General features: G+C 35.3%; 1 protein-coding gene across 5 annotated transcripts in view; it reads right to left on the bottom strand.

Moving 5' to 3' along the window:
- Window positions 1-26,687, bottom strand: part of Smarca1 (SWI/SNF related, matrix associated, actin dependent regulator of chromatin, subfamily a, member 1) — a 91,302-nt gene that overhangs the window by 55,500 nt on the left and 9,115 nt on the right. For all 5 annotated transcript variants that reach the window (XM_048797056.1, XM_048797057.1, XM_048797058.1 and 2 more), the window contains exons 6-14: window positions 25,260-25,415; window positions 23,981-24,112; window positions 22,539-22,607; window positions 18,076-18,185; window positions 16,389-16,615; window positions 15,244-15,365; window positions 11,138-11,290; window positions 9,909-10,041; window positions 8,973-9,121 (exon numbers count right to left, since the gene is read on the bottom strand). In XM_048797056.1, the coding sequence (XP_048653013.1) occupies window positions 8,973-9,121; window positions 9,909-10,041; window positions 11,138-11,290; window positions 15,244-15,365; window positions 16,389-16,615; window positions 18,076-18,185; window positions 22,539-22,607; window positions 23,981-24,112; window positions 25,260-25,415 (1,251 nt within the window). The remainder of the gene's footprint in view (window positions 1-8,972; window positions 9,122-9,908; window positions 10,042-11,137; window positions 11,291-15,243; window positions 15,366-16,388; window positions 16,616-18,075; window positions 18,186-22,538; window positions 22,608-23,980; window positions 24,113-25,259; window positions 25,416-26,687) is intronic.

Below are 26,687 nucleotides of genomic sequence, written 5' to 3'. Positions count from 1 at the left end.
ACAGAATACCATTTACTTATTTATTTGTTTGTTTGTTTGTTTATTTATTTTTATGTGGTGCTGAGGTTCTAACCCAGAGCTTCACATATGCCAGGCAAGTGGTCCGCATCTGAGCTACAACCCGAGCCCCTAGGCTTTCTTTAAGATACTTTATCACCAAAGATGTAGAAGCTACATTATAATTTCCATTATATATATATATATATATATATGATTTTTGACAGTACTGGGGATTGAAGTCATGGCCTCATGCATGCTAGGTAAGCAATCTACCACTGAGCTATATTTACAAACCCTTTTTAAAGTCCCATTTTGAAGCAGGGACTAAGTTGTCCAGGTTGGCCTCAAACTTTGATCTTCTTGCCTCAGCCTCACAAGTAACTGGGATTACAGGTGTGTGTCTACTGTATAATTTTAATGAGATAAATAGTTAATGCTAAAATAAGGGCAAAGTTGAACTAAAGCAACACATTTTGCATACTGATATGAGACATACTAACACAAAACTTTTCAAAAAGTTGGATATGACTCCAAAATCAAAAGTCTTCTGAAAAACTAATTCAACCAATTTATAGAATACATAGTTGCTAAGGTTTAGATACAGTTTGTCCCCCAAAGGTTCATGTGATGAAAGTCTAATCCCCTGTGTAATGGTAGTGAAGTGGTAGGACCTTTAAGAGATAGTGATTAGGTCTTTAAGGGAATTAATGTATTTCTTTCAGGAGTGAATTAAGTCTTACAGAAGTATACTCTTGCTCTTACAGGGACTAGAATGAGAGTGGGTTGTTCAGCTTCTCTGCTTGCTCTCTTGTTTTCTCTCTTGCCATATGACTTTTCTTCTCTCGCACCATGTGTTGCTAGCTGCCTGCACAGAAGCCAGCGCCAGTACTATGCCCTGACTTCCAAACATCTGAGCCAAATAAATCTTTTTTTCTTTATAAAATATCCAGCCTTAGGTATTTTATAATAGCAACACAAAATGGACTAAAATAACCATGAATATGTTGAACAGCACCATGGACATAGAATCAACAAAATCCATAGTGTGAGTAATTTAAGAGGCAACAATGCAATTTCTTCAGCAAATACATTAGCAAAGAAAAATAGAGAAGTTGAGGGGAACCTATAGGTAAAAAAAGATACAGACAATACATCAATCAATGGCAATGTATAGACCTTATCTGCACTGATATTTTTAAAGAAAACTTTTTTAAAGTAAAACTATTATTAAACAATTAGAAAACTGACCAGTTAAAAAATATTTTGGAACTCCAAGATGGCGGAGTAGAGGAGAACCAGTTACTGGCGTGACTCCGAGTGAGTGGTCGGACACTTTCCCTCACAGGGGCTGTCATTCACGAATTTACGCTTCATACAGCATGTGACAGGATTTTAAATAGCGGTTTGTTGCAAGCCCAGCCCAGGATGCAGGTAAACCAGGGTCGCTCTTTGCTACGGAAACTGGCCCACAGCTCCGCTGCCACAGACGAGCAGAGTATAAGCTCTGCACAGTTCTGGTAGCGGGGAGACACAGCGTTACTGATCCTTCAGGGCTGTAGCGGGTCAGACTGCAACCCAAGTTACCACAGGGCACTGGACCTAGGACCAAATTCTGGACATAGCTTAGGAACAGAACAGCCCAGCTTCCTCCACCTCACTGGACACCCCGGCATGGAAATGAGCGGTCGCCATCTTGGAAAATCTACCTGATCAACTTTTGGCGGGTGCAGCTGATAGTGCAATGAGCGTCTGAACACGTGTGTGATTCCCAGCCCCCCCTCCACCCAGCTGTAATAACTCAAAACGGTTCTCGACAGCTCTCAGTGGGCATAGCTATCAGAGCCAAGTGCAAGTGAGAAGGTGCCTGATCTCCAACTCCCCCTCCCCCAGCTCTGATAACCCAAAACCTTTCTTGCCAGCTTTCGGTGGGCATGGCTATCAGAGGGAATACACAGAACAGGTTGCTGGTTTCCAACTCCCCCTCTCCACAGCTGTGATGACTGGGTGACTACCCAACACAGAGATAGCGCTCAGTGGATCAGGAGCGTGGGTGGCCAGGGCCCCGCATGCCTAGAGTGAACCCAGGGCTGCAGAAGAGCCTGGTGGGCAGAAGAGGTAACGGGGATAGAGACAGGGAGCAACCCAGAGACCAGGACTGGAGAGGCACCTGGCAGGGGAGGGAGAGCCACCTCACATGGATTGCTTCCCCCACCCTGAGGGCAGAGACTCAGCCTGGAATGCACAACGACACCTACTGGAAGAGAAGAAAACAGAATTCTAAGAGTGCATTTTTTTCTTCTTTTTCCTTCTTTCCTTTTTTCATCTTTTTTTTCTCTTTTCCTCTCCTTTTTCATTCCTTTCTCTGTATCTTTCCCCCCCTTTTTTCTTCTTTTCTTTTTTTCTTTCTCCTTCTCTTGCTCTCTCAACCTCCCAAGTGATACTATTTCTACTATATGTAATTTACTAAATGCAAATAGGTTTTTGTTTCTGTGCTTCTTATTGTCCTCCCATGTACTTAACTACCCTAAAACACCTCCTGTCTATTCTCCTTCTAATAACCCCTTCATTAGAGTTCTCCTCCAAAGTAGCTCAGATAGATTAACCCCACACCCTCACATCTTTCCCCCTTAACATAAAGTCCTACACCCAAAACTTAGTCCTCTATATGCCACCAGAAACTGTATGCCTTTTATGAAGCTAATGAATATATTTAAATTATAATTGAATCCAAAATCTCTAGACAGAAGGACTAACTACAAATATATTAATAATAAAAACTAGCTAATAGATGACTTATAGTTGATATTGGGAACTGTTTACATTGTCTCCCATCACAAAGGAGAGATCTCGGAACTATACAAGACCAATGCAAATCTATAGGGGGAAAGCAATAACACAACAGTCACACAGAGCTGGAAAGAAACACGAGCAATATGAAAAGACAAGGAAAGAAAGGACCACAAACAATGCAGGATAATTCAACATTAGAGGAGATAACAGCTACAGCAGAAAGAATGTCAGATAAAGATTTCAGGATAAACATGATTCAGATGATCTCGAGTCTCAAGGAAGACCTAAGACAGCAAATGCAGACAATGAAAGATCACTTTGAAAATGAATTACATAAACAAATCCAAAAAGAAAAAGAAAAACTCTACAGGAAAATAGAGGTTATACAAAAAAAAAAAATAAATTCTGGAAATGAAGGAAATAATAAACCAAATTAAAAACTCAAATGAAAGTATCACCAGCAAAGTAGAACAATTAGAAGACAGAATATCAGACAACAAAGACAAAGCATATCATCTCAAAAAGAGTATAGACAGCTCAGAGAGACTGATAAGAAACCACAAGCAGAACATCCCAGAAATTTGAGATAGCATAAAGAGACCAAATTTAAGTTATTGGGATAGAGGAAGGTATAGAGGTCAAACCAAAGGAATGAGCAATTTGTTCAATGAAATAATTTTAGAAAACTTTCCAGACATGAAGAATGAAACCGAAATCCAAATCCTAGAAGTCTACAGGAAGCCGAATGTGCAAAATCATAAGAGATCCACACCAAGACACATTATAATAAAAATGCCCAACATACAGAACAAGGAGAGAATTTTAAAAGCCACAAGAGGAAGGAAGCAAATTACATTTAGGGGTAAAACAATTAGGTTAATGGCTGATCTTTCAACACAGACTCTGAAAGCTAGAAGAGGCTGGAACAACATATTTCAAATGCTGAAAGATAATGGGTTCCAACCAAGAATCTTGTATCCAGCAAAATTAAGCTTCAGGTTTGAAGATGAAATAAAAACCTTCCACCATTAACAAAAGTTAAAAGAATTTGCAGCTAGAAAACCATCACCTGAAAACATCCTTGGCAAAATATTACATGAAGAGGAAATGAAAAATAACAATGAAAATCAAGAGTGGGAGGAAAAACTAATCAAAGAAAAACAAATCAAGTTAAATAACAGAAATAAACAAATATGGATGGAAGAACAACCCATATCTCAATAATAACCCTAAATGTTAATGGCTTAAACTCACCAATTAAGAGACACAGGCTAGTAGAATGGATCACAAAACAAGACCCAACAATATGCTGCCTACAGGAGACGCATTTGATAGGAAAAGACATACATAGGCTGAAGGTGAAAGGTTGGGAAAAATCATATCACTCATATGGACTTCGGAAACAAGCAGGAGTGTCCATACTCATATCAAATAAAATAGATTTCAAGCCAAAGTTAATCAAAAGGGATAAAGAGGGACACTACATACTGCTTAAGGGAACCATACACCAACAAGACATAACAATCATAAATATTTATGCCCCAAACAATGGTGCAGCTATGTTCGTCAAACAAACTCTTCTCAAGTTCAAGAGTCTAATAGACCACCATACCATAATCATGGGAGACTTCAACACACCTCTCTCGCCACTGGACAGATCTTCCAAACAAAAGTTGAATAAGGAAACTATAGAACTCAATAACACTATTAATAACCTAGACCTAATTGACATATATAGAGTATACCACCCAACATCAAGCAGTTACACTTTTTTCTCAGCAGCACATGGATCCTTCTCAAAAATAGATCATATATTATGTCACAGGGCAACTCTTAGACAATATAAAGGAGTAGAGATAATACCATGCATCTTATCTGATCATAATGGAATGAAACTGAAAATCAACGATAAAAGAAGGAAGGAAAAAGCATACATCACTTGGAGAATGAACAATAGGTTACTGAATGATCAATGGGTTATAGAAGACATCAAGGAGGAAATTAAAAAATTCTTAGAGATAAATGAAAACACAGACACAACATATCGGAATCTATGGGACACATTGAAAGCAGTTCTAAGAGGAAAATTCATTGCTTGGAGTTCATTCCTTAAAAAAAGAAAAAACCAACAAATAAATGATCTCATACTTCATCTCAAAATCCTTGAAAAAGAAGAGCAAAACAACAGCAAAAGAAGTAGAAGGCAAGAAATAATTAAAATCAGAGCTGAAATTAATGAAATCGAAACAAAAGAAACAATTGAAAAAATTGACAAAACTAAAAGTTGGTTCTTTGAAAAAATAAACAAAATCGACAGACCCTTAGCGATGCTAGCGAAGAGAAGAAGAGAGAGAACTCAAATTACTAGCATACGGGATGAAAAAGGCAATATCACAACAGACACTTCAGAAATACAGAAGATAATCAAAAACTATTTTGAATCCTTATACTCCAATAAATTAGAAGATAGTGAAGGCATAGATAAATTTCTTAAGTCATATGATCTGCCCAGATTGAGTCAGGAGGATATAGACAACCTAAACAGACCAATATCAATTGAGGAAATAGAAGAAACCATCAAAAGACTACCAACTAAGAAAAGCCCAGGACCGGATGGGTATACAGCAGAGTTTTACAAAACCTTTAAAGAGGAACTAATACCAATACTTTTCAAGCTACTTCAGGAAATAGAAAAAGAGGGAGAACTTCCAAATTCATTCTACGAGGCCAACATCACCCTGATACCTAAACCAGACAAAGACACTTCAAAGAAAGAAAACTACAGACCAATATCTCTAATGAACCTAGATGCAAAAATCCTCAATAAAATTCTGGCGAATCGGATACAAAAACATATCAAAAAAATTGTACACCATGATCAAGTAGGATTCATCCCTGGGATGCAAGGCTGGTTCAATATACGGAAATCAATAAATGTTATTCACCACATCAATAGACTTAAAAATAAGAACCATATGATCATCTCGATAGATGCGGAAAAAGCATTCGACAAAGTACAGCATCCCTTTATGTTCAAAACTCTAGAAAAACTAGGGATAACAGGAACATACCTCAATATTGTAAAAGCAATCTATGCTAAGCCTCAGGCTAGCATCATTCTGAATGGAGAAAAACTGAAGGCATTCCCTCTAAAATCTGGAACAAGACAGGGATGCCCTCTCTCTCCACTTCTGTTCAACATAGTTCTCGAAACACTGGCCAGAGCAATTAGACAGACGAAAGAAATTAAAGGCATCAAAATAGGAAAAGAAGAACTTAAATTATCACTATTTGCAGATGATATGATTCTATACCTAGCAGACCCAAAAGGCTCTACAAAGAAACTATTAGAGCTAATAAATGAATTCAGCAAAGTGGCAGGATATAAAATCAACACGCATAAATCAAAGGCATTCCTGTATATCAGCGACAAATCCTCTGAAATGGAAATGAGGACAACCACTCCATTCACAATATCTTCAAAAAAAATAAAATACTTGGGAATCAACCTAACAAAAGAGGTGAAAGACTTATACAATGAAAACTACAGAACCCTAAAGAGAGAAATAGAAGAAGATCTTAGAAGATGGAAAAATATACCCTGTTCATGGATAGGCAGAACTAACATCATCAAAATGGCGATATTACCAAAAGTTCTCTATAGGTTTAATGCAATGCCAATCAAAATCCCAACGGCATTTCTTGTAGAAATAGAGAAAGCAATCATGAAATTCATATGGAAAAATAAAAGACCCAGAATAGCAAAAACAATGCTAAGCAGGAAGTGTGAATCAGGCGGTATAGCGATACCAGACTTCAAACTATACTACAGAGCAATAGTAACAAAAACAGCATGGTACTGGTACCAAAACAGGCGGGTGGACCAATGGTACAGAATAGAGGACACAGAAACCAATCCACAAAACTACAACTATCTTATATTTGATAAAGGGGCTAAAAGCATGCAATGGAGGAAGGATAGCATCTTCAACAAATGGTGCTGGGAAAACTGGAAATCCATATGCAACAAAATGAAACTGAATCCCTTTCTCTCGCCATGCACAAAAGTTAATTCAAAATGGATCAAGGAGCTTGATATCAAATCAGAGACACGCCGTCTGATAGAAGAAAAAGTTGGCTACGATCTACATACTGTGGGGTCGGGCTCCAAATTCCTCAATAGGACACCCATAGCACAAAAGTTAATAACTAGAATCAACAAATGGGACTTACTCAAACTAAAAAGTTTTTTCTCAGCAAAAGAAACAATAAGAGAGGTAAATAGGGAGCCTACACCCTGGGAACAAATCTTTACTCCTCACACTTCAGATAGAGCCCTAATATCCAGAGTATACAAAGAACTCAAAAAATTAGACAATAAGAGAACAAACAACCCAATCAACAAATGGGCCAAGGACCTGAACAGACACTTCTCAGAGGAGGACATACAGTCAATCAACAAGTACATGAAAAAATGCTCACCATCTCTAGCTGTCAGAGAAATGCAAATCAAAACCACCCTAAGATACCATCTCACTCCAGTAAGATTGGCAGCCATTATGAAGTCAAACAACAACAAGTGCTGGCGAGGATGTGGGGAAAAGGGTACACTTGTACATTGCTGGTGGGACTGCAAATTGGTGCAGCCAATTTGGAAAGCAGTATGGAGATTCCTTGGAAAGCTGGGAATGGAACCACCATTTGACCCAGCTATTCCTCTTCTCAGACTATACCCAAAGGACCTAAAAACAGCATACTACAGGGACACAGTCACATCAATGTTTATAGCAGCACAATTCACAATAGCTAAACTGTGGAACCAATCTAGATGCCCTTCAATGGATGAATGGATAAAAATAAATGTGGCATTTATACACAATGGAATATTACTCAGCACTAAAAAATAATAAGATCATGGCATTTGCAGGGAAATGGATGGCATTAGTGCAGGTTATGCTAAGTGAAGTTAGCCGATCCCCCAAAAAATAAATGCCAAATGTCTTCTCTGATATAAGGGGGGTGACTCAATGTGGGGTAGGGAGGGAGAGCATAAGAAGATTACCTCTAGATAGGGAAGAGGGGTGGGAGGGAAAGGGAACAAGAAGGGGAATTGCATGGATAGTGGAAGGAGACCCTCATCGTTATACAAAATACATGTATGAAGATGTGAATTTGGTGTCAACTTATCTTGTATACAGAGATATGATAAATTGTGGTATAAAGGTGTATTAAGAATTGCAATGCAAAAAATAATAATAAGAGAGCTCATGTAAAAAAATAAGTAAATAAAAATTTAAAAAATAAAAATTAAAAAATGAAAGAAAATTTACTATTTACTAGATAATTGATGTTAATAAAGAATTATTGAGGGTTTTCAGGTAGGAAAATTACATACTAAAGTTTCTAAAGAGACCCTATGTTTTAGAAATACATTGTGAAATATTTATAACTGAAATGATATATTTGAGATTTACTTCAAAATAATCCAGGAAAAAAGAAAATGAATTGGAAATATGAATAGGGCAGGACTGGTTGACAGATGTTATAAATGAGTAATGAATACATGGGAACCTATTATACTATTCTGTCTACTTTGGCTTATACTTAAAGTTACTCATAATTTTTTAAAACACACATTAGGGGCTCAGATTGTGGCTCAGCGGTAGAGCACTAGACTAGCACATGCAAGGCCCTGGGTTCGATCCTCAGCACCACATAAAAATAAATAAATAAAATAAAGATAAAAAATTAAAAAATAAAAACACAATTAAACACAAAATTGTGATACTCTGAAAATAATTTGTGATATTTTAACAAATAATGCTTTACTATCTCATAGTTTTCAAAAAAGATTTTCAATTAACATAACGTATCAGATTAATTAATTGCAAAAACTGAGAGACCTTATACATGTTACGAAACACAAAATATACTTGGTTTTAAGTAAGCACTATTTTCAGTAAGCACTATTTTCCATAGGTCACTTAATTTTACATTGTGGAATGTAGTCTTTTTCAGCAAAATATCATAAAAGCCTAATCTGTCCCTGGAAATAAATCTACAAGTTCTTAAAGAGTATGAGTTATTTTAAACACATAGTTCAGTACAATGCAAATGCAGTGTGAGAAATACATTGGTTTTAAAGCAATCCATTATAGATATGAGATGCTATCTTAACTAACCTTCTTTTCCCCTCTTTCCAGAATAGTTGTAATGTCTTCCTCTGTTAGTTCACTTTCTTTAGAAGCAAAAACATGAGTGGCTCCATGACGTATCATTTGTAACATTTCCTCTTTTGCAAGCTTATTAGATTGTTGGTCAATGAGTCTTCCTAATAAAAAAATTAAAATTACATTCTATCAGTTATATTTCAAAGAAAGCACTGTATAACAGTTAAAATCAACTGAGTGCAGTGGTGCACACATGTAATCCCAGGGGCTATGGAGGTAGAGGAAGGAGGATCACGAGTTCAAAGCCAGCCTCTGCAACTCAATGAGACCCTAAGCAACTTCCTGAGACCTTGTCTCTAAATAAAATATAAAAAAAGGACTGGGGATGTGGCTTAGTGGCTAAGCACCCCTGGGTTCAATCCCTAGTTCAAAAATAGTTAAAATCAGTCACTATTATGTAAACAATATATTAAGCAGCAGCTTTATTAAAAAACAACATGAGTTTTAAAGGTGTTTGTTTAATGAATAACCTACAAGTTTTTCTTCTACCATACTTTCTATTTCACTATGAACTTCTTTCTGTAAAGTTCATTTAAAACCCAGAAGGACAGAAACATTTTTTATATACAAACTTTGTTTTGAAAGGAAAGGTACCCTCTAATACACTTTTTTAAAACCTTTAGAAACTAGACATTTTATCTGCTAAATAATATCCAGTACTTTAAAAGGTATGCTATTGGCACTCTATTAATCATAAACTAGTAATTTAACTAATCCATATGTCAAATGCAAGGGTTTCAATTAGGAATATTTCAATTAGCATTTTAATTGATTTTTTTTCTTTAAGTTTTCAAATTTTGGTCAACCTTTATTACTAATGATCTCTTTTGAAGGAAACTGTATGTGTTTTAGCAAAAATCACCTAATTAAGTTTATTCATATAAATACCTTGTTGTATAACAATTGAATCAAGTCGCAGTTTTATCTCAGCTCTCTCTACAATTCTTTCTTCAACAGTGTTGTCAGTGATGAGACGGAACACGCGTACTGGCTTCTTCTGACCAATTCGATGTGCTCGATCCTAATAAAAAGATTCCTACTATAAGACACTAGACACTCTAGATAACATTTAGAGTATAAGTACTAAAACACCTGCTATACTCTTAACACTTTTAAGGAAATGAAGGGCTATCACCATTAGGTTTTTTAGTACAGAAATGCTGTAATTTACTGGAGCTTAATCCATCTTAGTTATATCAAACGTGTAGGCTGATATCATGCTAAAGTAGTGATGATCATGACTCAGCATAATGATTTAAAATATCCCAAAGGTTAAGTATTTTTTAATTTCCTATTATAAAAGGAAGGACTTCTAAGCAAAAACCTAACTGGCATATGACTTTGCATTGCTTCCAAATAGAAGCATTATCCCATGACTTTCAAAAAACAAGCATCACTCTCCAAAAAGAAGCATTAGCCCATTATTCCATTTCTTCTTGGGATTCTGCATATATATTTTAGCAATTTTGCATCTTTTAACTTCTGAAATTATGGTCTTTTATCTTTAAATGTGAATCATATTGAGAGAAGTTGTAGCTCTAGTTCAATAAATGAAACTAAAATATCAAAAGGATTGCCTTTAATGTCATGATGAAAGGTCAGAAAAATAGGTTCCTAAAAACAATTTTAGTTGTAAAATAGTTTTTGAATGGTGTCCTTAAGCAGTCCATGTTTTTCTGGAATATATTCCTTTCATTCCTTTTTACCTTCTCTCTCCAAATGTCTTATTTTGAAAGTTAAAATCCAACCTCCCAATACTAATATAAGACTGCCATTTTTGTCTCTTGATAAAAGACAAAATTAACAAATACTGTAGTTGAAACTTCAGTGTTATTTATTTTCATTTCATTTTTTTTCAATTAGCACAGTAACTTTATTTCCTAGCATAATCTAACTTTTACAAAACTTCCCCAAAATCATTACCCTTTAATGATAAATAACATATTTGTCCTATATAAATACTAATAGTATTCTGAGCTATGATAAATTCCCGATTTGGGGCTAGGGATATAGCTCAGTAGTAGAATGCATTCCTAGAATGCACAGGACCTGGAATCAATCCCCAGTACCACCAAAAAACTAAAAATAAATTCATGACCTCATTAAAAAATACTAACCATAGCTTGTAGATCAACCTGTGGATTCCAGTCTGAATCATAGAGAATAACCACGTCAGCACTTGCCAAGTTAATTCCAAGACCTCCAGCCCTAGTACTCAGCATAAAGATGAATTTGCTACTATTAGTAGCATTAAAGGCCTCTATTGCTTCCTTTTTTGATGAACAAAGGAACAGAAAAAGAAAAAATCAAATTATAATACCAGAGTCTTGAGAAACAAACATTTTAAAATGGATACAGAAATTTTATATACTTTATAATAATCTCTATGAATATACTTAATAATATTCTTCCATTTTCATTTAAGCATGTTTCTAAATACTGTACTTTGTGAATGGCTATAGAAAATGTATAACATAAATGAATTCCCTAATTTCTAAAAGCTTATACCAATAGAGACAAACTTAGAATGATGACATAGATAAATTTAAGCTAGTAATAATTTATTTACATTCTAAAACAATAGTGAAATGTCTTAATTGACTAAAAGCTAAAATATATTTGGGGGGCAAAAATGTCAGAAATATCAACTTCATTCCCATTAGCTCATGAAGGATTGATAAAAGTGTAGCTTAGAAATCAACCAAGAAAGTTTAGAAATGGAATGAGAGCAATAAATAAAGGGCAAGGCAAGAAGATTTCTATCAGTATGATAACAAGGAATAAATAGGTAAATAATGAGGAAAATCAGGCAAATCCAGAGACAGTAAAAATCTTAGAAGTTAATAGCATGTTAATATCCTCTACATAAACATCTCATACAAATTGGAAACACATCAAGATTCCAATAGAAAAATAAGCCTAAAAGGAACAAATGATTCACAGAATAAAAATGGATAAAAGTATAAGAGTATGTTTAATCTCACTAGTCATGAAATAAATGCAAACTAATAAAATACCATTTTTGAAGCTTAAAAATGATAATATTCAATGTTGATAAGTGGGCAGGGAGACAGGCACTCTTATACATTGCTGCTGCGAGTGAAAATTAGTACCTCTCTGGAAAGCAATTTGGCATTGTGCATCAAGACCCTTAAAAATGTTCATACCCACTAACTCAACAATTCCACTTCTAGGAATTTATCCTAATAAAATAGAGATTTGCTCTAAGTTTTATGTATAAGGACTTTCACTACAGCAGTACTTACAATAGCAGTACTTTCAATAAATTGAAATAATAAACAATAAGGGGTTATATTATTTATAGTACATGCAGAGGATGAAATAGCATCCTTAACTGGCTTTTATAATAGTTTTACTGACAAAGACAAGTATAATATAATATGGAGTAAAAAGACTCAGGGTAGTGAACTTTATGTATAATATATATAGTATGATATCAATTACTTATATGTACCATATATTCATAAAAAGGGTGGCCAGAAATACTTCATTTTCCAAACTTCCTTCAGCATTCATATATTATGTGTATAATCACAAAATGTAGGAAGGTATTTTTTTAAGGAATGGGCTGTTGTGGTCAAAGTTGTAAGCAGAGAAAGTGATTCCTGCTTCCACAGTCAGCAGAGAAGGTAAAAGGGGCAGTATAAAAAGCAGCATGGTATAATGAGAAGTACCTTAATGGAGAACAAAGAGCAAAAACCTGAGTGTGAATCACAATTCTACCATTTATTACATCTGTGATTCTGGGCAAGTATTTAACCTCTCAGACATAGTTTCACACGGAGAAAATTATCCCAATACTTCACCTGGGCTGCTGAGAGAATTCAATTGGAACTTTAAGTTGCCTAGCTTATAGTAGTTGCTTGACAAATGTTAGTTTCTTTCCCTATAAAAGTGAGGAGGACAATTAAGTTGGAGGATGACCAGAGGCTTAACTACTGGAATTTAACTATAATAATGGAGAAAGGGAAAATCTGAGAATTACTGAGAAAATGTACTTCTTCTCAGTTGGCAAACAATCAGAGTAAGGAGTCCAAAAGGGTCTTCCCTTCATTAGGACAAAAGATGAAATGATGGTGGGGCAACAACACAATGGGAAAGGAGGACATATCCAAAAAATAAAGAGTATCTCTGACTTTGCTATATTTAAATTAAAAAAATAAATTCAATACACATAATTCAGTCTCTAAAGGGAGAACATTATTTCAATTTAAAAAAAAAACTAAATTGGGACAGAAATAGGTAATGAACACAGAGATTGGTTCTTGAAGTCAGAAAGTACCTACTATTCTGCCTTGGTATCCTCTTCATTATTGCAAGAAGGATCATCTTGAATGGCACTAGAGGGGCTATGCTTAATGTAGATTTGTAGAAACTGGTTCTCAGGAATAAATTAGGAAAGGCCCCATAGGCTTCAAGTTATCACCTCAGGGAATTAAAAACTATAGGGCAAGGAATAATATAAGCTTTGAAATGACCCCAAGTGTAAATGTTAACCCAATTGTTTCTGTACAGTAGGTAGCAGAAAACCCTTAATATGAAAATGGTGTGTGTGCTGCTGTGAACACTGTTCTATGCTCAAGACTGACTTCAATAAGGAGACCTGCAAGAGACAGAGTGCTAGTGCTGCTATGGAAGGAGAGAGATGCAGATGAGAGTTCTTGTAGCCTGAAAAGGAGTCCTGAAACTGAAATATAGAAAGACCTGTGTTCAATTTCATAGCATGCAGCATATACTACAATATGCAGTTTAAAACTATGTGTGGGCTGGGGATGTGGTTCAGCAGTAGAGTACTTGCCCAGCAATTCAAGGCCCAGCTTCAATCAAGCACCACAAAAAAGTGACTCAAATTTACGTTTGAACCTATTATATCAACTGATTCTCACAACAATATTGTCAAATAAAAAGCCTAAGTGTTAATTTTATCCTTACGCTATAATTAAAGATACAGAGGCTAAGAGAATTACATGGCTTACCCACACTGCAAACTGGTGGTGTTGATACTAAAATTCAGATGTTCTCAAACTAAGTTCAGTGAATTTTCCCCTATAACACAAAACCAAGATCAAGGGCCTAGGGTTGTGGCTCAGTGGTAGAGCACTTGCATAGCATGCGTGAGGCACTGGGTTCAATCCCTTGTACCACATAAAATAAAAACAAATAAAATAAAGTTATTGTGTCCATTTACAACTAAAAATAAAAATAAAAAACAGCATCAAACCCAGAACATAAGTATAGTCTTAAAACAGAAGCCAAAGAAAAAAACCCTGAAGGATTACAGGAAATAAAAGATAAAATTATCAAAACCTACCCCCAAAAAAGTGCTTCAAAGGATGTAAAATTCATTGGACCCATGAAATCTGTGAGGGATAATCTAAAAACCAATTAGAATTTCCAAATTTGAGAAAGATACTGGGTGCTAGATAGACTTACTAAGCAACTTAACCCTACACACAAACCTTTTAGTGTCCCATCATTCAAAATTCATGATAAACAACTATACCTATGCTGTCATATTTCATTTTTACAAAAGCTCTATAAAGCCAAGATTATTCCCTTTCAGATGACTACATTCCATGAGTTTTAAGGTTGCTCACAAACCTGTAAAATCTCAACTGTTAAACTCATAAATGGCAAAGTTCTCCTTTAGTAGATCAAGAGAAGAAAATGACACAGAATCAGAGGTCAGAGAGTAAGCTGACAAACAATAATCAAAAGAATCATAGAACACGCACGGTGGCATGCACCTATAATCCCAGCAGCTCGGGAGGCTGAGACAGGAGGATTTTGAGTTCAAAGCCAGCTTCAGCAAAAGCGAGGCACTAAGCAACTCAGGAGACCCTATCTCTAAATAAATACAAAATAGGGCTGGGGATGTGAGTCAGTGGTCAAGTGCCCCTGAGTTGAATCTCTGGTACCCTATTCCCCGCAAGAAAAAGGGTCACAGGTAGCAGGAGTTAAAGGAGATAAGGATGAAATGGTGTAGTGTCCTTTAGCTAAGTGTGTCTTTGAAGACCTTAGAAAGAATAATTTTTTAAAGTTGATAGAAAAGACACCAAGTTGAAAGCCAGAGAGATGGTAATGAGAAATTCAATGCACCTTAGTTAAAGAAAAGGCAAAAGTTCAAAACTACCTAATGATGAAAAACACTGCATAATTGAACTCTGGTTTTTGAAGTCTTGTTTTATTTTCTCTTACTCACTTCTCTTTCTTCATGTGGAGTTTGTCCATCCAGTCGACAATACTCATAACTACGCCACATACAATAATCCTCCAAAATGTCCAGCAAGCGAGTCATCTGACTGAAAATGAGAACCCTTGAACCTGAAACATTTTGTTGAAAAAAAAAGTTACTCAACCGGTGTAAAAACTAACTTGAAAGTTACAAAAATAAAATTAACTATTATATGGGCTGGGGTTGTGGCTCAGTGGTAGAATGCTTGCCTAGCATGTGTAACACACTGGATTCGATCCTCAGCACCACATAAAAATAAACAAATAAAAAAGACATTCTGTTCATCTACAACTACAAAATTTTTTAAATTAACTACTATGTACAATATAAACATACAGCACATAAATACTCCACTAAATACATACCATCAAGGGACGCTACACAGAATTAGGCATTTGTTGAGTTAGGCATTTTTAATGTCTTCAAACATGCTCTACACATTAAAATGACTTAAAGCCCACCTTTACTTTGTCCTGAGGATAAGCAATGGATCCACATGATCTCTCACAGGACAACAGCAATAGTCTCCCAACTAGTCTCCTGGTTCTGGTCTTTCATCCTCAGTAGATCCCCCACACTGCTTCCAAAGTTGTCTAACATTTCACTTGCCACAGCCAAATCTTCTATGACCCTCCCTCTGCCTTTAAAATAAAAAAGACTAAACTCCTAAAGGCCTTCCATAATGTGGTACCATTCATCTTCCTAGATTTCACTAGCTGCTGCTCTATGCCAAATACCATAAACTCTCCCACTTTCCTTCTTTCACATCTGATTCACTGCCCTAGAGAACTCTTCCCCTCCTTTTACTAATAGCTAACTCCTATACTTTCTCCAGCATTCACCTCAAACATCATCTCTGTAAAGACTTTCCAACTCCCAGTTCCTTAACATATTATAGCACTCATCACAACAAACTGTTCCTCCTCACTACACTATGAGCTTCTCCAAGGCAGAGACTATTATTCATCTCTGAACACTGAGCCTATAGGACAATTCCTGACAAATATTAAGTACTCAATAATGTGCTGAGTGAATAAATATGGAAAATTTTATTCATATACAAATAATTAATATGAATTTATTCCACAGTAATATAAAAATTCATTACTCACCCTGTTCTTTGAGTTTGGCCAACAGTTTATCCAGAACAACCATTTTGCCACTGTTGCTGACAATATGCTCATCCGTGGTATAAGGTGGACCAGGCTCAGCACCATCAAACAAATATGGATGATTACAACACTTCCGAAGTTGCATCAGAATGTTTAAGAGTCGCATCTTGTCCATTTTGCCAGCAGAGTTTAAAACATCAATATCTTTCATCAGGATTTTTGTATACCTAAAATTTTAAACTATAATTAATCATCCATTATTAGAACGGTTAATGTCATAAATAAATGTTCCTTTGGCAATCAGATTCAGTTTTTGTTTATAGAAAAACAACAAGATTTAATTTGAGGGCTGGGAGTGTAGTTCAATGATAGAACACATACCTACCATATACAAGGCCCTGAGTTCAAGCCCCAGAACCGAAAAAAAAAAAAAAAAAAAAAAAAAGATTTGAGTTCAGACTAAATATCAGCAATACCAAGATTTGAACATTTTAACCCATGTTTGTTACAGACCTGTATTATCCTTCTCCTGTTTTACTCATTATTACCAACAACTTCCCTCAACTGACAATTACTCAGAGAATTATATCTGATGGTTACTCAATAACTACAATATTGACTGAAAACTGGCATCCAACTTTTACTTGAGTTAAAAAAACATGTTTGCACTAAAAATTTTACAATCTCAATTTCTTATACCTGTCTTTACAGGTCTTTTGTTGCTGTTGTTCTGTTCCTGGAAATATTTTGCATTATCTTTTCTAGAACTTCACTTAGGAAAAAAGAAACCTATGTATATACCTCACCAGTATTTAATAATATCAAACTTGTACTAAGTGCCAGGTATTATGTCAAGGGTGTTGAGTGAATGATCTTACTAAATCTTCACAACTCTAAGGTATCTACTGATATCATGCCCATTTACAGATGGAAATTCAGGCAGGTAAGAGAAGTTAAATAACTTACTCAGGGCCACAGCAAGGGACAAAGCAAAATTCAATCTCAGGTCTGAGTTCAAAGAATCTCTCTTCATACTGGCTTGTATAGTAGATAAATAATTATATATTTTTATATGCTCTAATTTTTAAATAAGCAACATTTACTTCTTTTAGCAAAATTATTATTAACATGTTCTATTTATAATTCCTTATGACTCCCTGTCAATTTCTGCTTGCTTGTATTTATCAAACCATTCAAGCTTCTCTTTTTTGTAATAAATCATTGTTTTAATCATCATTTTCATCTTTATCCAAAATCATTGTTTTAATCATCATTTCCATCATTATTATAGTTATTACTATTTTCACTGATAATGGAAAGCAAAAGTAACCAACAAGTCTACCTGTAACATTACCCCCTTCAATCCTAACATCATCTTCATAAGCTAAGTATTAATATCTCCATTTTACAGAAAGATCACTTAGGTTATTTAACTTACCCAAGCTAAACAGCTATGAAGTAGAAACAAATGGGATTCAAACACAGATTTATAGACTACAAAACCATTACTCTTTCCAAGGGTTAAATAAAATATTTATCTGTCTTCTATTAAAGTGTATGAACTACAAAACTTACCATTTAAATAAAAAATGTAATTTTGAACTAAAGGCATAATTAAATAACTACAAAGATAATTTTTAGTAAATTTTATACACAAATAAATGATAATGGAAATAAAGGAGCTCACCATTCTCGTTGCATCTTACTCAGTCCCAAGTAAATCTTGATTTCCTTTTTAGGAGGCAGACTCTTTTCTACATCAGTTTTTATACGACGTAACAAAAATGGTTTTAAAACCTAAAACAGGATAGATTTTATAAAAATGTATTAAGTGTTAAATATTAAAAATATGCATCTTATTAACAATATTCTAATGTGTAATTTACTTCTCATTTTATAATATTATAAACACTACCAACCAAGTAATAGCCAAGTAGAAAATCAGAATAGAGGTTATAGCTCAGTGGAAGAGGGAGTAGATAGCATTCATGAGGCCCTGAGTTCAATTCCCAGCATCATCCAAAAATAGGGAACCTAAATTAGATGGTCATGATTGATAGCACAAAATATATTAAAAATTAAGACAATAAGACTATTGACTATTGAATAAGCACTGAAGAACTTGTTTAAAAAAAAACCTGCTGTGATATAAGATTTTTGAACCTGAGAGGAAATCTGGGGTCAAGAGTTCTAATCAAAGATTCTCCAAAAATGAAATCAAAATGCTGGTCAGTTCAAAGTATTTAAACAAATAAAAGCAGAAAAAAAATGGTTCAATGTTAAGGAAGTCTGGATGAAAAGAGAAAAAAGTGTACACATGGAAGACAGATACTATCAAAAGAAAATAATAATGTTCCAAACTGCAGAATATCTACCTACATTGTGCTAGACATGGAGCCATGAACTTTCTATATAGTATTTAATCCTTAAAATAAATCTTTAGGTAAATGTGATTATTTCAATTTTCATAAGTTCATAGAAGCCATTTGCTCATTAGTGGAAGCAGAATTCAAATCCAAACTAAGCTAACTTTAAGACCAATTCAGTTCCTGATTAGCTGTAACAAATCTGTCCAAGTTCTTTAATTTCCCCAACTCTGTTTCCTCATTCATTCCAAAAAATATTTTTGGTTAGCATAAAGTTAAGTATTTTACAAAGGGGATACTGATACCTATCTCCAAGGCTGCTGTGGAAATTTGTGATAATACATGTGTAGAGATTTATCATGGTAGACATTCAATAAATTATAGCTGTTTTTATTTAGAGATCTATGGGGGATAAGGAAAAGAGAAGAGTAAAAATAAGACTTGTGGTTTCAAGCTTGGGGTTCTTAACCTTATCTAAGAGAGACTATGAGGAGTAAGATATTTTCAGCAAAAAGACTCAGAAGGTAGTAGAATATGAAAAGTGTAGTAGTCCCGCTGGGCATTGGTGGTATCAGCCTGTATCAGCAACTCAGGAGGCTGAGGCAGGAGGATCACAAGTTCAAGGTCAGCCTCAGCAACTTAGGGAGACCCTGCCTCAAACTAAAAAATAAAAAGGACTGGCAATGTAGCTCAGTGGTAAATACTCCTGGGTTCAACTCCCAGTACAAAAAGAAAGAGAGAAAGAGAGAGAAAGAGAGAGAGAGAGAGAGAGAGAGAGAGAAAGAGAGCAACCTGTTGTTTCAGGCAAAACAGTGGATGCCTGAAACAACAGGTTGTACAGGATCCTATGTAAACTGTTTTTTCCTATGCACACATACCAATAATAAAGTTTAATTTATAAATTGGGTGTAGTAAGAGATTAACAATAATGAAATAGAACTACTATAATAATATATTGTAATAAAAATTATGTGAATGTGGCTCTCAACACTTACAAAATTTTTGTTTCTTAATATTTTTAATATTTTTAATTTTTGTTTCACTTAATATATGGACTATGGTTGACTGTGGGTAACTGAAATCACAGAAAACAAAAGTGACAATAAGGGAAAGATACTGTACAGCTCAGGAAAGAGATACAAGAGGTCAATTTGGTAGTTACCAGTATATAGGCAGAAAGTGAAACTATGGGAGTAAATCTCTAGGGAAACCAAGCAGGAAAGAGTTTTCAGCATGAGGAGTGGTTAGCAATACCAAATACTACAGAAAAGCTAAGATACTCACCAAAAGGTATACCCTTAATTCAAACTCTGGAAAGTCACTTCAAAAGACTATGTGATCCCAGTGGTTCAAGAGGCTGAGGCAGGAGGATTAAGAGTTCAAAGCCAAACAATGAGTTGCTAAACAACTCAGTGAGACCCTGTCTCTAAATAAAATACAAGATAGGGCTGGGGATGTGGCTCAGTAGTTGAAAAAAACAAAGACTGTGAAATAGGTTTCAACTGCATGGAATGGATTGAAACCAGTGGTCAATGGGTTCAAGAGTGAATAGGAGATTAGGTAGTACAGATGGAGAGGAAGAGGTTTACTGCTCTTTCAAGAAGGTTGGCCATCAAAGAAATAACAATCAGAGAGCAGTGTCATATATTTATGTGAGGGTTAGGTGGGTGTGGGATTAGAAAAACTGAGCTCTTGGCTCAATGGACTACAACCCATCTACTGGGCATTTACTAAAAGAAGGACTTCCAATTGTAAATATATGTCTTCTGCAACTCAGAAGTATCTATCAAGGACCTGACGGCCATTCTCAGGAATGTAACCATCAAAGAAATAAGGCCTCAGTCTCCAAGATTCCATGGGAGGACAAAATCCTAACTTTGATAATTAACCAGCCAAGAGACACAGCCATGTATTATTAGGCTCCCGCTAGCTTTGTTGTAGATACACGAGTTATGGTGATAATGGTTGTCTAGGTTACTTTCCAGTTGAAAGCTGCTTCTGTCAAAACCACTGACTCTTCACTTGGGCCTGTTCTGGTGTCCAATGGGTGACCTTTTCACATCAGGAGGCCCAAAACTCTACCTTCAGGTTATTGTAATGCCACCGTTTTCTGACCACGGGTCCTCTGAAGAGCCAAGAAGTCTGATTATGTATGCACAGATCATTGATCACTTAACCTCCAATCACCTTTCCCCACACCTCAGAATACCCTGCTTCTTTATCCCACAAATATTCCCAAAACCCATCCTCAGAAAGGCAGATTTGAGATTTGGGTCTTCTACATCCATGGGCTCAGCCATCTTGCAAATAAACTCCTTCTCTTTTGCAAAATTCATTGTTGCAATGATGGGCTTACTGTGCAGATGGCAAAACAGGCTTAGTTCAGTAACACTGGGTTTTTATTTAATAAGGGAGATATCATATAGGGTTTATGTGTTCCATCTAATATAGAGAGAAAGGTAGAAAATTTAGTCAATTGAAAGGATAAATCAGAGGAGAAAGACCTTAAGGAAGCAGAAAAATGTCCATAAGGAAACAAGAAGAGGTGAGATCCAAAGTTCACATTAAAGAATTATTCACTGACCTGAGAAGGTTAACACATATGTAGACATCCTTGAAAGATACACATCCTTAAAGGAGTTCTTACATAATGATTTCTATATTCTCTTTGAGAAGAGAATGAATCTACTTGCAAAGAGAGGCAGAAGGCAGGAGATATGTAGAATAGAAATCTTGAGGAGACTGGGAAAGGTCTGAAATATCTGTCAGAGCATAGATGATCATGTTGAAGAAACACCAGTATCATGAAATCCCAATTTGTTAGAGGACATGAAATCACAGCAGTTTCAATCTGTAGAGCTGTAAAACTTCTTTATCAATATTGAGAAAGCCCAGTATGAAGAAGATCACTCTGTTAATAAGTGGTAGCAGAAACCAAACCCAGAAGAAAAAGAGACAGTTACATTATTCCAATTCACAATTTTGGGGGCAGGTATGAAAGACAGTCAAGGGAGCAAATATGTTTGGGAGAACTGGCCAAAAAAAGAGTGGTTCAAGTTACATAAAATGGGCTTATTAATGGATACATAAAAAATCCATAACAGAGGGCTGGGATTGTAGCTCAGTGGTAGAGAGCTTACCTAGCTCATGTGAGGCACTGGGTTTGATCCTCAGCACCACATAAAACAAACAAATAAATAAAGATTTTAAAATCTGTAACAGAAATTGGTTGATACATAGGAAGAAGCAGCAGGGGTCCACAGATGGGAGGTCTCTGTAAGGTAATCGAACAGGTACAAAAGACATAACATGAGTTAAAGACGTAGAAATATATGACGTTGCTATCGAAGAATAGAAAACTAGTGTTCAATGAATGTAAGGGAATTACCTGTTGATAAATGATAAAGAAGAGAATGGGTATAGTGTGAAACTGAAAGATAGCTTGAATTTCAAGGGAAGAGTTTTATACATGAAGGTGAAGAAGGATTGGCCTTGGGGAACCAGGAGAATACTGATGCCATCCAGAGGACCGATGGAGATGAGACAGTAAAGAGCCTCTACTGGGAAAGACTGCACTATCACAGAAGAGACCAAGGCAAAAAAGCTATTTTGCAGAGGCAGAGGATATAGTGAAGTTTGCTAGCCAAAGAGGCTATCAGCAAGACTGAGAAAGAAGCAATGAAACTGAGCCAAAAGACAAACCCAAAAGTTCAGATTCTATGGCAGTTTGGTTCCTGGCTCAGTTATATGTAATTCATTAATTTTCTTGTCTGCTATTACTTACTGCATGAAGTCTTTCCACGAGTTTTTGATCACCAAGGCAATTTTTAGTGTCAAACCATGAATCAAAGTCCTGTGGAGGGATAAAAATTCAGCAATAAGTACACAGGTTTTCTTTAAATAAACTAGATTACCGTAAGTTCTTATGCAGTCAATACAGAAATAATTCACTTTAAAAGTACTTTCACAAATGCATTGGGTTTTTTTAAATTTTTTTAGTTATAGATGGACACAATACCTTGTATTATATTCATTTATTTTTTATGTGGTGCTGAGTATTGAACCCAGTGCCTCACACATGCTAGGCAAGCACTCTTCTACTGAGCCACAGCCCCAGCCCAGAAATGTATTAACTGTGATGGCCAGTATTACTTCTTTTTTAAAATCATTTTTACAACTTTTATTTGTTTATTATTATTTTTATGTGGTGCTGAGTATTGAACCCAGTGTCTCACACGTGCTAGGCAAGCACTCTACCATTGAGCCACAACCCCATCCCAGAAATGTGTTAATTGTGCTGGTCAGTATTACTTACTTCTGAAATAGGTAGAATACTGGAACGGTTACAAAATTTGGACCCCATTTTAGAGAAACTTGGTCAACAAAATTTTTCCTTAAAATCATTAGACTTTCCCATACTGTAGTAATATTATATCTAGTTTAAAAGAATAGGAGTTAAGAATAAAAAAATCAAGCTCCAAAGTTCACTTGATTCAGTTTGCTGCCCTGTGGTAATGTTGTGTTTTGTAAATACACTGTTTTTAAATCACATGTCATAAGTTGTTTAGCACTCACCAAATGTTAATGCCTACAATGCCTCTTCTCTTTGAGAAGAGAATGAATCTACTTGCTAAGAGGGGCAGAATGCAGGAGATACCTACAATAATCAAGGGAAGGTACAGAGAAATAAGATGGTTGAAATTATATTATGTGCATATACAATAACGGCATAATGATTCTCACTATTTTGTATAATTGTAATAAAACCTTCCCTAAAAGATTACTTCTGCCACATCATATACAGAAATATGTTTTAAGTCCCCCAACTTAATTAAAAGAAAACGTTGAATGTACTATTCTGAACTCAGTTTATATCATAAGTTGTGGTAGCAACATGATATAGGCAAAGTTGAACAGGCAAGTTAATCTCAAGAGAAAGTATTTCCCTAAATACCATCATTTTAAAATTTGGTACCTGAGAATTTTCTCCCTGAGAAAAACCAACACACAGAGGTAAAGAATTACAAATGAAAAAGAATTATGAATTTTAATCTATATTCTACACTTTGAAAACAGGTATCTGTGAACAACAGAAAAATATATTTAAAATAGTCCTTGGGACTGAGGATGTAGCTCAGTGAGGGATAGGAGTACATATAATCATACTCGAGACCCTAGGTTCAACCCCCAGCACCATCCCCCCAAAAAAGTATAATTTACACTTACATCTGCAGAATTAAAGACATCGGGCAATAAAAAGTTGAGTAATGCCCAGAGTTCATGCAAGTTATTCTGCAAAGGTGTTCCAGTTAGAAGTAAGCAGTTAGTTGACTTGAACTCACGAACAATCTCTGAAAGCTAGAAAAATAAGACTTATATAAGTGTTGTTTTATTTGTTGTAATGTTCAACATTTGGTTATACTTTATTTAACCAATGTTTTCTGAATACAGTATAATTCAAAAATTAATTATTTATGGGGAAATATCCTAGTTCAGGTGACACTCCTGCAGTGAAGCACAACTCAACAAAATATTCTAGACATTTCTATGCTGAAAGAATGCAGATAGTATTTATACTTAAGACTCCTCCCCTACTTTGAAGAATTTATTTTTTCCAGTTCAATCCCCAGAAAATAGTCAGAACTTCTCCATGGAATCCAGACTATCACCTTATATAATACAATCTCCTTCTCCCCACTAACCACATTCACCTACATTCCTAGCCAAATTCTAATTTGACCTGGTCACAATTTTTCACTACCACAATTAAGCTCATTTTCCCAGACACTGTTTATGCTCTTTCCAAATTTAAGACCACAAAAATTATGACAAAAAACATAACAGAATGGTAATCTTAACAAAAATCTTTATTTTTATAATACACTTAAATAATAATTATTCTCTAACATGTGTCCTCTTATCAGGTTATTAGTTCCAATTTGAAATTAGTATGATCCACCTGGTGGTTTTGCTCCAGTTCTGTCCCTGTTTCTCCCAAAGTAGCCCAGTGATCCAAAGACAGGCTCATCATAATAACTGAAGTTTTTTCTACTGTTGATGGAGTTGAATGGCAATAAATATTGATATTTTTCAATGTTAACACCACACTCTAATTCGCACAAGTCAGATAATTCCAGGAAATTCTTTTTTTCTAATCCACATGAATACACACAAGGTAGCTCCTCAATAAAAAATAAGTCAATGCAAAGGACATTTGTACACCAAATATTCTTACAACAATATTAAAATATTGTAGCATTACAGAGTAGGCTGTAACAGGAGGCACAGTAAATGAACACCTAATTTTCTTTAAATTAAATTATACTTAAGTTTCATCTGTCTTGTAGTCAATAAATGTAGACTTTAAAACCATTTTAAAAACTGATTTTCATTCACCTTTCATGAATAAAACCACAATCTTCCATTACTTTTTTATTTCAAATACAGAAAAGTGAATAAACCTGATAGATAAATAAAAACGTGAATAAAGATATTGAGAACTTACCTTAGATTTTTCATTTTTTATTCTGTGAGCTTCATCAATGACAAGGTATCGCCAATGAAACTTTTTGAATACAGACTTTTCTTTAATCACCATCTCATAAGAAGTAACACAAACATCCCACTCTCCGGGCATCATTTCATCACGGATAAAAGCAGCCTAGTAGTGCAAAATAAAGTTCTTTATATTAGAAAATGCTGAAAAGATGATCAAAGAATTGAAGTTTCAAGATAATACTAAAAGTTGTAAGAGACCCTGAGAATCAGTCAATCTCATCCATTTTAGAGACTGGAAAATTAAGGCCCAAAGATATCCTTGTCCTCAATTATCTAGACACAATGCTGATATATTCAACAGAAAAGAAACAAAGATTTCCCTTACATGAGTACAGGATAGCCAATGAACTAGAAAAGTTCACATCACCAATCACTGAATTACAAAATTCTGACTTAATGGATAAACTAAGTCTTTCTAAACACTATATTCTTAACAAGGTTCAAGCATTAGTAACATAATCTAGTTTCAACAAAAAGAAAAAACTCAATATACATTAATGCTTCTAACCTTTCAAGAACTCTCATATATTCCTTCATTTCCTAGCAGGGATGAGTTGTACATTTTTTTTAATATTTATTTTTTAGTTTTCGGTGGACATAACATCTTTATTTTATTTTATTTTTTATGTGGTGCTGAGGATCGAACCCAGCACCCTGCGTATGCCAGGCGAGTGCGCTACCACTTGAGCCACATCCCCAGCCCCCCAAAATTTAACTTGTTTCTGGGTGGGCACAGTGGTGTAATCTCAGTGGCTCGGGAGGCTAAGGCAGAAGGATCGCCAAGTTTAAAGCCAGCAAAAAGCAAGACACTAGGATGTCAGTGAGACCTTGTCTCTAAATAAAATACAAAACAGGGCTGGGGATGTGGCTTAGTGGTTGAGTGCCCCTGAGTTCAATCCAAAGTACCAAAAAAAATTTAACTGTTTTTTACACTGTTGGTGGGATTGTAAAATAGTGCTACCACTATGGAAATAAGTATGGAGGTTCCTCATAAGACTAGAAATTGGACCACCATATGACTGAGCTACACTACTCCTTGGTATTTATCCTAAAGAAATAAAAAGTCATCATACCACAATGATACATGCATAGCCATGTTTATAACACCAAAATTCACAATAGCCAAACTATGGAACCAGCCTAGATGTCCACCAATGGAGAAATAAAATGTGGTATATACTACCCAATGGCAAAAAAATAACAAATAGAAATATTTTTCTCTCTATTATGTATGTGCTTATAGTCTGTGTATTCATTCAGCTGTGAATATCATCTGCAAACTGGAGTCATACTAAGCATTTTGAGATTTTAAAAAATTAAACGTCTGTCAAAATATGAGTAAATAAAGTGTGCTATATATGCTAAAAGGAGTTTT

Source organism: Marmota marmota, unplaced genomic scaffold (genome assembly GCF_001458135.2).
Source record: "Marmota marmota marmota unplaced genomic scaffold, marMar, whole genome shotgun sequence".
NCBI lineage: Eukaryota > Metazoa > Chordata > Mammalia > Rodentia > Sciuridae > Marmota > Marmota marmota.
This window is presented reverse-complemented; position numbering and strand designations above follow the sequence as displayed.